The 14,468-nt window shown below is 38.8% G+C and overlaps 1 protein-coding gene across 1 annotated transcript in view; it reads right to left on the minus strand.

The window, feature by feature from the left end:
- Positions 1 to 484: 484 nt before the first annotated feature.
- Positions 485 to 14,468, minus strand: part of LOC138053757 (formimidoyltransferase-cyclodeaminase-like) — a 17,587-nt gene continuing 3,603 nt past the window's right edge. The window contains exons 4-13 of the mRNA XM_068900323.1: positions 14,428 to 14,468; positions 12,055 to 12,192; positions 9,675 to 9,806; positions 9,010 to 9,071; positions 5,459 to 5,585; positions 4,270 to 4,431; positions 3,597 to 3,640; positions 3,347 to 3,485; positions 2,652 to 2,747; positions 485 to 1,706 (exon numbers count right to left, since the gene is read on the minus strand). The exon at positions 14,428 to 14,468 is cut by the window's right edge and continues 139 nt beyond it. Of these exons, the coding sequence (XP_068756424.1) occupies positions 1,620 to 1,706; positions 2,652 to 2,747; positions 3,347 to 3,485; positions 3,597 to 3,640; positions 4,270 to 4,431; positions 5,459 to 5,585; positions 9,010 to 9,071; positions 9,675 to 9,806; positions 12,055 to 12,192; positions 14,428 to 14,468 (1,028 nt within the window). The 3' untranslated portion in view covers positions 485 to 1,619. The remainder of the gene's footprint in view (positions 1,707 to 2,651; positions 2,748 to 3,346; positions 3,486 to 3,596; positions 3,641 to 4,269; positions 4,432 to 5,458; positions 5,586 to 9,009; positions 9,072 to 9,674; positions 9,807 to 12,054; positions 12,193 to 14,427) is intronic.

Raw genomic sequence — 14,468 nt, forward strand, 5'->3', positions numbered from 1 at the left:
TTACTTTTAGGATACTTGGCCCTGTACATTTTCAGACGCGACTTACGCTAAAGCAAAGTTTTCATTTGAGAGTGACATTTTTGCCGACGTAGCTGATGTAGATATTAAGGCCTAGCCAAACGCTCGCAACATTTCAACGCAACATCTTGCAAACATTGTTGGGCACAACGTGTTGCATAAGTTTGGCCACCCTGTCGCCATTGGTAAAAATCCCGATTTTTAGAGTCAAATGGGATTTAGAAAATTTAAAGATTTTTTTCGACGATAATGTTTAGACAAATACAGTGGATAGCATGAAAGCAAATTTGAGTGGTTCTAAGAAGCTCTTTCCACTAACAGGGCGCTTTCGTACACTTCGTAATTCGCGACTCCAGAGCTTGCCATGTGTGCGATACGACGACTTTTCCGATGAATATTACAGCGATCGAAATCGTGCGTTAAATTGACAAGGGCGGTCCAAGCCGCTTTAGTTTCATATTCGCTTGTCCCCTAAAATTACTTTAATGATTCAATAATCCATAAAAGATGAAAAGAAAGTCATAAAATAAATAACAGGTTTTATCCATGGCTAGGTACCTAAGAAAGGGTACGATAAATGGCAAAGTTATTCGCTTACTAAATGGGATTGTTAGGAAATTTAATCAATGACGGCGGCAGAACACAATGAGTAAAAAAAGGTCGTGCTGCACCTGCCGCATGCATTTCAAATCCTGTTGCACGCGCGGCGCGCATTTCAATACGCGAATCTTCTTTGTTTTGTGAATAAATGTTTTGTTCTGTAAGTTAGATGAACATGAAAAAAAAAAAAAAAAAACAGGAAAAAAAGTAACAACGCATAAAGACAATTTTTTTCGCCTCAGCCACATTCAAAGTTGCCGGCACCAACTTCAATGTGAACGGAAGCCTTGTACTAAGAAGTTCTTACCTAAAATTACAAACTTAGCGTCTGTATCTCATTACAAAATTATTGCCTTATTCATGGCATTTTTTTTAATGTTCTGCACAGATATAGTCCTTTGCCGTTTTCTTTTCTCGTCTAAAATGTTTATGATTAGTATATATAGGCGGCTTGCTACCGACCTAACAATCATCTACACTTGCTAGTGGCTAATGAGATATCTATTGTTTACGTTAGTCAACATGGCGGAAATCTATAAGTTACATCCATCAATATGGTGGCAATGACGCAACACTTTTCGCTTGTTATGATTCGTTAACTGTACCCTTTGGTGAATAACTCTTAACCATTTTCTTAAATTTGAATTCAAAAGTTTAAATAGAAGGTTTGTACGTGACGTCATCGCCGCTACGTTGGTGGACGAAAACAAAAGATCTCTCATTAGCGTCTTTTGTTCGTCAACCAGAAGTCGTACATTTCTCTATTGTTATTGGTGTCTCTAGAGGATGGTTCAAAACATCCTATAAAGGCATTGTAATTTGTTGTTTCTTGCTGTTAATACATCTAGTACGTTTTCCGTGTGACGTGCTCAAGAGCTACCATTACCAGAAAATGCTTGAAATGAAGCGTTAATAAATAGAACTTTGAGAATTATTTTAAATAGCCTAAAAACGCCCTCGATTTTTGCAAACTAGTTGTGCAACTAGTTGTGCAATGCAACTCAAGACTTTCTTTTGTCGAGGATATTTAGTATCTCTTTGCATTTTTCCTGCGCGGTCTCTAAAGAGGAATGAGCTTCTTCAAGAACCTGTCAAGATGAGGACAAAAGGAGTCACTTTAGCTCAGACAAGCCACAATCTAAAGGAATATCAGCAATAAAGCATCCTTTTCTGAGTTCCGGGGCTACATGAAGCAGTACGGTAAACAGGGCAGTGCCTGACGGTTCAGACAATTAACATAGATCAATAAATGATGGATCATAGCCTGTTAGAGAAGCGTGACGCAATGCTTCCCAAGACGTTCCGTGACGCTTCTCCAGCAGCTGGCTACGATCGATCATAGCAACCAAATAGCGGCTGCGCTGAAGCTAAACATATCAAGGCTATTATTTGAGCCTAAGCCGTGTACTTCTTTATACACATGAGAATACAAGTCAGTCAAAACCCACATGTGAATTCCATTCGGAGGATTTCCTACAGAGAGGATCATATAGTAGAGAGGGAGGAGATTTGGAACGACAGGCTGAAATGTACGTTTTACCAAAACTTAAAGAAACTTGTTAGATTTTAGCTAATTTCTCTTCTGTTAGCTACAGATATCGGGGAAGTTATCAAAAGAGAGGTCGTACCAGTTGGGATAAGAACATTTTCAAGCTTTTTTAAGAAACAGCACCTTGCCCTCGTGTAGTTTGGCGTTTTTGACCTTGAAACGTGATACTTAATCTCTCTCTTTAGCATAGCGCTTACGAAGAACGGGGAACGTATGGCAGAAATGTGCTTTTTATCAAAAATCAAAGAAAGTTATTACATTTTAGCTTTTGTTGACTGTTCTCTACAGACAATGAGCAATTTGTCAAAAGAACGAGACAAAAGTGAGGATAGAAAAATTTGCTTGCTTTGATGATAAGCAGCAGCAGGCCGCTTTGTCGCGTTACGGACGGAATGCTAAAATCTCTTTCATAATTGTGCTTCAGGTACGGATCACATGTTTGAGTCGTTTCGCACTCGAGAGGAGTTCACTCGGTTTGACTAACCTGCTTGGTAAATGTTTCATCAGTAATGTCGTTCAAGTTGATCTTAACGTTATAAAACGCTCCCCACACGGCTGTTTCAAGACTGCGAGCACCAACCTATCACCAAAGAGAAGATTAACAATTTAACCTTCGGTTTTATTAGGAAGATATCTGTCGAAAAGCAGTCTGTGTTCTTCAAATGTTCTAACCGCATAAGAACCCTTTTGTTTTGACAGCCACTTAGGTCCAGGTTTGCATGTTTTCGTTAGACGCACGCTTTGGGCTCCACCTTGGACCAGCTGACCACTCGCCTCGATTTCACGCGAGGGCCTCGAACCCATGTGTTAGCCAGCTACAACTGTGTAATGTTTGCAAGCTCAATCTTGAGTGATGAACTACTTTAGAAGACAATATAACCGTTTCAATTTTGGTTCTACTATAAGTCTTGTCTCGACGAGGGTACCACCGAGTAACCCAACCCTAAAACGCAAGTTAGTGGTGCAAATTACTGAAATACACGCACCTGCGTTCGCAGTGTCCGGACGCAATGGCACAAGATCTTACCAGCTTACCCGCCGCCAGTGGATAGCGCTATCAACTGGATAACTCAACTGTTTTTGCTAATGTTTATCCGCTGGATTGTGATTTAACCGGTGGATAGCGTTATCCACCTTTTGAACAACTAAGGCCTGGCCTTTGTTTCGGCCATGTCGTACCTGAAGATCAGATTTGCTGTTTACGTTTCCGACCTTTGCTAGCTCCACCATCGGGTTCCACACTTTGGTCGCAGTTCTGATGACAAGGAGAGGAACTTGGACAGCATTTCTGAGTCCATCTTGTAACGCCTTTTCACGCCTGGGATCGGAAGAGCGATTGATAATATACTTAGAGGAAGATGTAACATCCGACTGAAAAGAAATTGATTTCAAATTGAAAATTTCGCTAGTCAATCATAAAAATCCTTACACTTTTTCCTCCTCCGGTGTACCCTTGGGCAGTTTCTTTGCTTCCTGTTATAAAAAAAAAAAAAAAAAAAACATGCTAGTGACGTTGTTTTAATCTTTTAATTTTTAGGTTCGGAATTTGACGGGAGAAGTGTTTGAACCGTCTTTTTCACATTAACTTTTTTAATATTTATTACAACAGTTGTTGTTACGTTATTTCGTTTCGTTGATTGGTTCATTAGCCCTGAAAAGCCTCTATGTATGTGTGTATTATTTGAGCTATCACGGGTTTTTTACCCCGGCGTTTTAAACTTGTTCTTGTAATATTAGTGATGCGAATTTTTAGCCCTTTGATTACCAATTTTGAAACCTTGTGTTATTCGAAACCTCTGATCTTCAATTTTTCTCATCCTACTGTCATCGTTAAGCTTTGTGAAAAAGATTTCCTCCGTTTTTGTACTGTGCAACTGTCTCGCTACGTTGAACGCGAAAGTCTGGGGTGAGTTTCGTTTCTCTCGAAAAGCGAATAGCCCACTTTCGATATGTTAAAATTCAATCCTAAACAAAAGGCATCATCTCGAGGCTCTGGGGAATAAACTCATACAAATCCTTACATTTATTCTCCAGAGCCTCGAGATGATGCCTTTTGTTTAGGACTAAATTCAAAGCTTTAGCTCAATCAGGCTACAATTTACCATGAATCCACTAAATGCCTTCGTATCAGCGTCAATCATTGGTATGAAGTCCAGCATTGCTTGCCTCAAGGGAGGAATAAGACACCTCATCTGTGAGTCCAGTGATTCGAATTTCTTGTTTCCGTAGGAAAGCCAGCCGACCATAGTTGCTAGGGCAACACCCTAGAGAACAGGTGAAGATCTAAATTCTTCAAAAACGTTCTTTGAAGTAAACTTAAAGTGGTACTATGATCAAAAAATCATTTCCCTTTTTTCTTCAGATTTTGAAAGCGTGTTCGCTCAACACCTAACTGGCAAAATTTTGAGCTTTGAGTTTTATCCGAAGGCTTTTCATTTGGAGTGTAAGTTTTGGATTTCACGGTCCGCCATTACTCACGTTCAAAACTGACCGATTGGACATCAGAGGGTTGTATCTAGAGAAAACGACGTCATTTACACCCTAGCTTAAAATTTCAGCGTGTAAACGCAATTTATTATATATGCAAAACACGGGTTTAAAAGTCGGAATGCCCGAAACTCCCGTGCTGCATATTAATTCAGCCGCGTACACACGCATTGCATTCTTAAAATAGTGAGTCTTGACGTCATTTTCTCCTCGACCCAGTTCTCTCAAGATTTTAAAGTTAGTAATGGCGGACCAATAAATAAGAAAATTCTAGTTAAAATAAACAGGTGTCTATTTCAAATCAGAAGTTCAAACTTGGGTCAGTTAGTGTTTAGTTAACATAGTTTTGAAATCCAAAGAAAAAAAAGAATTGTTTTTTTTTGGTCGTAGTAAATACAGCATGTTTCCAGATTTCGTGAAAGGTTGAAAAGTTTTGCAAACAATCCTTGTTTTTACTTACCTGCCGTAGGCCCGACGATTCCGATTTCGTTGCTTGATCGGAAGAACTCTCGTTAATTGGTCGGAGGCGCTCTCGCGACTTTTCCGTCGTTATTGAAAACTAATCTCGGGAGAAGAATGACGAGAATTTTGAGACGAATTCTCTACTTTCTGAAATCCCATAATACACCTCTTTTACGCCCCAAAAATTTGCATAGGCATTGTTTTCGACTTCTCTTGGAACATCTTTATGTCCCAAGAGAAATCGAAGACAATGATTATGCAAAATTTGGGGGGGGGGGGGGGGGTAAACAAGATGTATTACGGAATTTGAGAAAGTACAGAGTGGTATATTTTGATGCTTACCATGGCTGCCATGGCGGCAGATGCCGATCCCCCTCCAGGAGCAGACGAGCGTGATCCAAGACTATAGATAAATTGCCGTAGAGGCAATGACACCAAAGGCCCATCCTCGGTACTATCCACCAGGTACCTGGTATGGAATAAAGAAAAATCATACTATCAATCCAGGCGGTATCAATCTTCAAATTCGCAAATAATCTGGTCACATTTTATAGAGTTTACTTTCCGATGGATTATCTGCCTTATCATACATACAAAATATGTCTTGCTAAAACTGCCTTCGATTGATCCTCTTCCGGAATAAGAATACGTGGAGTGATGATTTAAAGCAACAAGGATAATAAAGATATGTTTAAAATAGCATTTTAGCAGGTGTTTGACAATTGTAATGCGAATCTCCATAAAAACGAAGGATTTCTAACTATTTTTCCATGTATTCCTATTTCGGAATACGGTCAATCGAACACAATCGGAGACAAGGAGATTACTTCCCGGATATTTGCGAGATGCCGAGAAAAGCGGTTAAACGAGCTTGGGCACCCGCTGCGATCTATTGCATTTTCGTTGGCGAGAGCCTTCCAGGCTTTTGGATGGTCGATACCTAATTTAATGTCTTGTACAGGAAAATGACTTTTAACATAAAATTTGGAGTATATGTTGGCACATGTGGTCCCTTGAGCGGCTACGCTTTTTCAGGTTATAATTCTAGAATATATGAAATTTAATTCATATATTTGAACTGAAAATTTAAAACGGCTTCCGACATTTGCTTCAACATCCCGCGTTCGATTTTTTTAAACAACGATTTTGAAACCGTTTGTCCCCTTTAATCGTGTTGAAACATGTTGAATCGAAGTTAAAAGAGTTTAAAAGCCTTTAAACTTTGCTTCATGCAACAACCACCTAACATTTCTTTTGTTATCGTAAATGTCGATTCAAGTTGAAGCAGTCTGCCTCCCTCTTTCAACATTGTGATAAGCTCGTGTGCACTAATCGGTCTTTCAAAAAGTTTAAAGGAGACGAAAACACCGGTTGGCGATTATTTTCACCAGGCTCTTTTGCATCTGTAAAATGCAACTAAATACAGCATGTTTCATGATCCGTTCCAGATTTCGTGAAAGCTTGAAAAGTTTTGCAAACAATCATTTTTTTTTTTACTCATCGCAAACTGAGGCATTCGTAGCTGTTTACATGGTTTAAGACCCTTCAGATATTTGAAAATGACCTGGTGTAGCCTGCCAATGATAACGAATTCAATCATTATTTCCATCAAGATCAGAAAGCAACTGATCGCATGCAACAGAACTCCTGTTGCTCCTGGGGAAAAAACTCAGCTATATAACAATCAACACTTACTCCATGAGTACCCGTTACATATGAATTGGCTACAGCCAATCTCATATCCGAAAACCGTGAATGAAATAATCGTTTCACTAACAACGTGTGACTTTGTCGGACTGTGGATAACGAAATTTAGCCAAATTCAGCGACTGGAAACTGGCAACCAAATCAAGCGAAACATAAAAATAACTACTTAAGGAGGCTCCCTTGAGTTTTCAGAGCCGCGCGCAAGCTGGGCACAATTATGGCGCGTAAAGCCTGAATCGCTCGTGTTTTTCTGATTTTTGTGACGTCAGCGTGACCAAATCTGAATTAACTGCTAATTTTCTTGCGTTCCCTTTGGTACATTTTTTTTTTAATTGGCTCAGTTCTAACCACATACAGTTCCTATCAAATACCCTATATTTGTTAAAAATCTGTCAGAGCTAATCAAATGTATTTAGAATCAAGGGAGAACTGTGAAGAAGTCGTGGATACATTGCTTACAAAATGGGAGTTCTGTTGCATGCAATCAGTTGCTTTCTGATCTTGATGGAAATAATGACTGAATTCGTTATCATTGGCAGGCTACACCAGGTCAATTTCAAATATCTGAAGGGTCTTAAACCTTGTAAACAGATACGAATGCCTCAGTTTGCGCTAAGTAAAAACAAGGATTGTTTGCAAAACTTTTCAACCTTTCACGAAATCTGGAAACATGCTGTATTTAGTTGCATTTTACATATGCAAAAAAGCCAGGTGAAAATAATCGCCAACCGGTGTTTTCGGCTCCTTTAAACTTTTTACAAACTTGTTAAAACTCTATGAAGTACCAGAGGATAGCCATTTAGCTAAGAATGAGTGAATTCGTGTTTGATTCTTATCGCAAAGAATGCTTCGATGTTCAACTACAACAAGGTGATACCGAAAACATCTGGATATTTCTCAACTCTGTAAACAAGGGCCTTCAGCTTTTAAATATGTTTACAAGTACACCTTACAGGTATTGAATATAACCAATAGAATGATGAAATAACAACAAACTAAAAGTGCAGTAGTTTGCTTTTGGTGAACACAGTTGTCACTGTCGACGGCAATATCACGGCGTGCTCCTTTGCTAATACTGGACCTATGAACTTGGTGGATCGAGGAGAAAATATCTCCTGCAATCATTTTCAACACACATAGCAAAGTGTCACCTTTAGTCTTCCACTGAGCAATGGCTCGGTAACACATGCTGACTGCAACGAGTATCAATCCCGTCGGAACGAAAGAAGAAAAGGCGAAGAATATTTCAACATATTACGTTGTGGCAATACTTCGGAAAATGAAACGTGGAAAATCGACATTGATCGTTGCCATATTGACTTGAATTCAACTGAGCGAGTGACAATTGGCATATCTTGAAAAAAATCGATATTGGTCGTTGACTTATCGATTAGTTTACAACTAAGTGAGTGACAAATTTGCATATTCTGACCCCTAACGATAGTTGTTTATACTCTTCCCGAATCCACGACTTCAAAATGTCAGGCAATATCATTTTCATAATGTGGCAAAGAATAAGAAAACTTCACCCAAGAAAAGTTTAAATATTAAGGAATTTAGGTCAAAAATAAGAATATATCTGCCCGTCATTAAATATGATGTTGGCATGGCAACGGCCATAATCCAAAAAAACTGACACCCAGAAAAATAAGCCTTGTTACATCGGTACTCATACTGATAAATCTCTACAGGAAAAACTTTAAGAGAAATTAACAAGGTTTCCTTTTGTAACTCGTGCCCTGTATTAAATGAGGGGGATTCGGAAATACTGTAGGGAGCCACCTTAACAAATTAAGGGAAGGTTTGAATAACACAGCAAATACAAAAGGAGGCAGTGATGGACAAAATTGAAGAAGATTAAAATGGATTGCAATTGTAGTTTCTGAACTGTTCAGCCTAAAATTTATTCCAAAGTTTACCTTTGTTGTTTGTAACTTCAATCACGTATGCTCGACAGACAATTTATTTGGGTCACGAAGCTTTGATTTGTGTTGTTTAAAAGTACTTTCTGGGTTAACGTTAAGTTGCATAGCGAATAAGGGCAAGTACTTGGTAAAACTACACAAAATGAACTCCAGAAAAATCTCAATATCCGAGATTGAAAATTTAACGAAGAGGAATGCTCTGGACAGCGTTGGGTGTTTCATATAATCGATCTTATCTACGGTCGCGCGCACTGTACTTACTCAATTATTCTTGTTTTGGGATCAAAAGGAGTAACTGAGCTCAGGCCAAGTCTTTCTATGACCTAAAAAGCATGAGAAAATTAAATCTCTTATTCCTTCCACTCGTAGATCAGGCTACAGGTTCTGTGTTCTACGGGACACCATGCCCGCTTGCAAGGATACCTTGTGTTACCACAACGACAACACCACAGCAAAGAAAGAATAGGGACTTTAAGAACTACGACAGCGACGTCGATGAAAACGTCACCTCAGAATGTAACTTTGCAATATCGTAAGTTTCTCGCGGTTACGCCATCTACTCGTTTGCTTCGTACAATGTGGGAGAAGTATCCTAAAAATAAATTGGTACGAGTGGTTTCTGAGCAAAAGTGGAGAATGAAAAAAACGCTCGCGTTGTCGTCTAAACCTCAAATTTGTTGTGCAGAGTACCGCACGAATATTTGCTAAAATGCGTGCCGCACGTGCAACACGATTATTGATATTGTTGTTTTGTGGCGTTCTCGTTGACGACTGCGTCGTAGATTTTACTGTCCCTAATATTACTGTTAAAAACAGGAACAATACTCGTGCTGCACGCGCAACACGAACTTCCGTACATATATATATCTTTGCTGTGAAAATGACCAAATTTTAGGTTTTGACGATAAGGTGACGATGATGCTTACCAAGCGGATCTTTTGATCTTCGCAAAGTATGAAAAGGTTTTCATTTTCAATGAAGTGGTCTGCAGCTAAAAGCATGGCACCCAGAGGAACAAGGCCAACAATTTGCGATCCACAAACTGCAAGCTTTAAGTCCTGCAAAAAATTGAAAACGGATGGGTCTTTATCAGTTCAACTGATTGGCTTGACCCAACTGAAAGCTGTTCGGAAATTTTTTAAACACCAGATTTAAGGCGCTGTTCTAAAAATAAAGGCGCTAGGAGACAAGTTGAGGAAACCGTTACAGGAAGTAAAATTGACTTGTGCAAATGGCGTGAGGTTTTGAGACGCATATCATTTCTGTCTGCCAGACCTCATTCTGGCACTTGAGGAAGATCAGGAGGATTCGCACTTACCTGGAAAATCATCATTGGAAGTTCTGATCCATGCCTTCATTACAAACAAACTGGACTACTGTTACTCTCTCTTAACTGGTCTCCCTAAATACCTAATTAAGCATCTCCAATCAGTACCAAATGCAGCTGCACATCTGGTTAGTGGGTCAAAGAAACATGATCTGGCACCATTTTATCTATCTGACCTCCTCATTCAGTACAAGCTTACTCGAACACTATGTTCTAGTTCGAAGAATTTATTAGTACTTCCTCGTACCAACACTATACCATATGGCGAAAGAGCATTTTGTGCTGTAGCACCTAGACTCTGGAATGGTTTACCACTAGTTTAACAGTTTGGAGCTTTTAAGAAAAAATGTAAAACATTTCTTTTTACTTTACAATGACAATTATGATATATGCCCCCGGAACCCTAGGAAGTTCGTGGCCTTTTGCCATTCGGGACTTCTCCCCCAAACGATAAATCGTAGATGGAACCCTGCTAACTCTCATTTTCTCACTTTAATCCAAGCTTATTATCTTAGAACACGCGTATGCAAAAAACTTTTGCAGTTTTGGCTCCGTCCACATATCCGGAATTTTTTTTATCAGCCTTCTTTGTTCCAAAACGGCTTTCGTCCACACATACCCGGCGAATTCAGTAGCCTTATCCGGAAATTTTCGAATACGGTCTCCAGAGTGGAAATTTTTTAATACGCTGCGAATTCGGATACCTGTGGACGGTCGTCTGCGCAAATTTTCGAATACGCTGACGTAACACTATCGAATCCAGTCTTCCCTGGTGAGATAAATCAACGTGACGTATGAAAGACTCTCTCGTGCAACTCGTTAACAAAACCAACTCATTCTCGAGATTGGTATTACGATAATCACATAGTATCAACCGGCTTTGAATATGCTGTCATCATTATTTCATGACACTGACAGTTGGAAAGAAATTCTGGGAATTGAACCTTTTTTAAAACACAACCCAGCTGTCTGGACTCGTGACTCGAATCTACGGTCATTAGCTCACCTGTCATCGCTGCTAACCACTAAACCACCGAGTCGCCGTTTGCTTAGACAAAATTTGTAAACACAATAATCTAATTTATTTGTCATAAGACCGTGCTGTAAACGTGCGATAATACTCACTAACAAATTATTTTAGACAACGAACGAAAAAGGCCCGGCCTCTTTTAAAACAAAGCTAGCCATTTTGAAATCAGTGCTTAGGCTTAATCATTGGGTCATGTCGTACCTCATTGAACGGGCTTCAGGATTGGCCAAAAGAACAATAGAACGAACAAAGATAACAACGGATTTAGCACAGAAAACAATAGGAAGTACGACACTATACAGCCAATGAAATAATTATAATGTTCAACAAAGAGGTACGACCCTACCCCAATCATTGATGAATTATAGTGATCCTATTTTAGATGCCAGGCAACAAACAACAAATATTAAAGAATCTTTGTAAGTTGTTCATCGTGGTCTAGTGAATAGAAGCTGATCCTTTAAGCCGAAGCTCCGTGTTCAAATCCTGTCCAGCGTCTACTTTTTCTTTTTTTTCTTTTTATCTGTTTCCACAAGTCCTGGGACTTAGACCAGTGTATATGGTATGTAATTATGATTATCATATATTCAACGCTGGGTGATATATGATTGTCGTAATTCCACTCTCGAGAACATACGATTTTGTTCAACGAGCAAAATCTTTGTCCAAAGCACTGGGCACTAGAGTGTATCCGGATGAGTGTGGACCGATTCGAAAACGATTGCATACGCTACGTGCACGTTGACGCGGATATTTTTTAATCCGGAAAAAAAAGAATTGCGGATGCAAAAATTTTCGGTGTGAACGGGACCTTAGACAAATCCCAGGTTCTCTTTTGCCTCTTGAAAACGTACAAAACCTCACCTTTGATATGCGTCTCAAAGGTGAGGGTGTCATCAAACGAAACACCAATATTACGACATGAAGCAGTACAGTACAGGGTAAGTACCTTTGCATCCTTCACACATTCCTCAAAAGCAGTGTGTATGTTAGTCTGATGGTAATCCAACAAGTTTAAAGACACCTGTGCAAGATTTGCTTCATCCAGGTACCATCCCATACCCTGTACCTCTGCAAGACGGCCAGGCTGTGTTAAATATGTACAAAGAAGGAAATAAACACAGATAAACCTCGATTTTGTACAGTCCTTAGAAATAAGCTATTTGTTGCCAACGAGTCAGCCGAGCGAAGATGGGAGGCTGACAAGGCGGCAGCCTTGGAGGGCCCTGAACCCTTCACTTGTTTTCTTTTTTGTAGATTTCCATAACTTTCAAGGACTCATTCCCTAAGAAAGTTTTCAAAAATATCAAATGCTGGTTTTTTTACGAGCACTAAAAGTTACTTAAAATTTAAATTTTTCGTGTGTCTTGGGCTCATGAGCAACTCGGCAATGAAAAGCATCCAATATTTGATACTTTTTAGCTGTGACGTTAAAAAAAGGCATAATGTCAAAGCAGGAAGTATTGAAAATGTAGACTGAGCAACTTTAAGGAATATTTACAATTGGTATCGAAATATTTCCTCCTCAGAATCATCATCACCATCGTATTTCCCACTGGACACACGTCTGGCCTTGGGGCGCTCCTGGTGGGGTTAGATTTACATCCACCAGTCACATCTGATCTGTTTTTGTCACCAAAGCTCTTCTCAATTGAGCCCTGTCCACACCTAGACGTTTTTCCATTTTTTTTCCATACTTTGTCTTGCGTCCTCAGAATAGTTTTCCGAAGCACATACCGAAGAATATCTGTCAGATGATACGGAAAGCCTTAACTTTCAAGAAATTAATAGTTAGCGCGATGTCCCTTTCTTACATCACACATCTGATTATGGGCACTTCTGGCCGAGTGGGAGAGTTGTGCGAACGATAGGTGAAAAACCATCAACACTGTCTTCACTTTTAGCCCTCGTAAAATATCAAGATTCAGTATTTTCGATTTTTTTCTTCTATTTTCTATTCTTTTTTCTCCAAAGATACAGAAATCTTCCAAGACAAAAAAACACTGAAGGGTTAAGGGCACTTTAATAGAGTCAAGTACTCCAGAAAAAATGCAATGTAAGATACATGTACATAATAATAATAATAATAATTTAAAATATTTATATAGCGCAAAAACATGCATATGATCTATTGCGCTTTACAATAAGAAAAAAAATATATATATATATAGACTATATAAAACAAAATACTAATTAAGTTACAAATTTATTAAGATAATTTAACAATAAAAAATTTAAGCAAGAGCAATTAAATATCACACATTATAGGCTAATCTAAAAAGATGAGTCTTTAAGAGGCACTTAAATACATTTATAAAGAAAAGGGAACAAAGGCTGCTTATTATGTGACTTCAAGAACCACTTCAAGAACCAATGAAACCGAGTGTTTTAATGTGTGATGTCATTAGACAAACTGGCATGACGCAACATTGTTCATGTGGATATTTATGACCCAGTTCGGAGGTGAGTGAAAACACATTTTGCGTTTTTTTGACCATTCTGTTATGCATACTTCATTTAAGATTCTTTTATATTCAATTTCGTTTTCTTATCAGCCGCTGTAATCAATTCGGCCCGCGTGTTTATATTTGTCACTGTTAACTTTGATAAGTTAAATTGCAGGTTTTTCACAAGCTCTGCTCCACAGTGAGAAAGCCCACTGAGAATTATGTTCAAGAAAAATCATGATACATCCCTGATGAAGTGGTGCAGCTTAGCTTGGACCAAGAGACTAAAAGTTCTAGATCTAGTCAACTTCAGTTAGTCAGAACATCACTTCTGGGCAAAAACACGATGGGATGCTTAGAATAAAAACCTAGTTTGAAAAGTTTGAAATAACTAGAAACAAGTATAATGGTGAGAATAAAACAAGAAAAAGCCATTTCCTTGCCTCTTAATTTTCTTTTATTAAATGCACAACTAATAATGACGAATCATTACGTTTCAAAGGGTTGTTGTGTGGTGCCACAAAATTTCCAGTGCGATGCAAGGTGAAAGTTTCAGTTTCAGTTTCTGGTTACATGTATCTGCCAGTTTATTGGCCAGAAAATATTTCTTCATACCACTAAAATAAAATAAACAAAATACATGTAGGGTACATTTTTGCCTAGCAAGGGAGCTCATTTTGAATCCATATGGATTTTGTCTCTGATGAGCTTTAGATTCAAAAATACATGTACAAATGAATGCAAAGACTGGAAAAAATGAAATAACTAAGAATAAAAGGAATGCAAAAAGTGGATAGATAGTTCCATAAAAAACAGGGGGAAGGGGGGGGGAGGCAAGGATTAGGACGTTATTTTGTGATTAATACAATAAGTACCTGATCTGGCCCCCTTCCTTGTGCTCGTAGGTTCAGAGCCA

The sequence above is a fragment of the Montipora capricornis genome, chromosome 1 (assembly GCF_036669925.1).
Source record: "Montipora capricornis isolate CH-2021 chromosome 1, ASM3666992v2, whole genome shotgun sequence".
NCBI lineage: Eukaryota > Metazoa > Cnidaria > Anthozoa > Scleractinia > Acroporidae > Montipora > Montipora capricornis.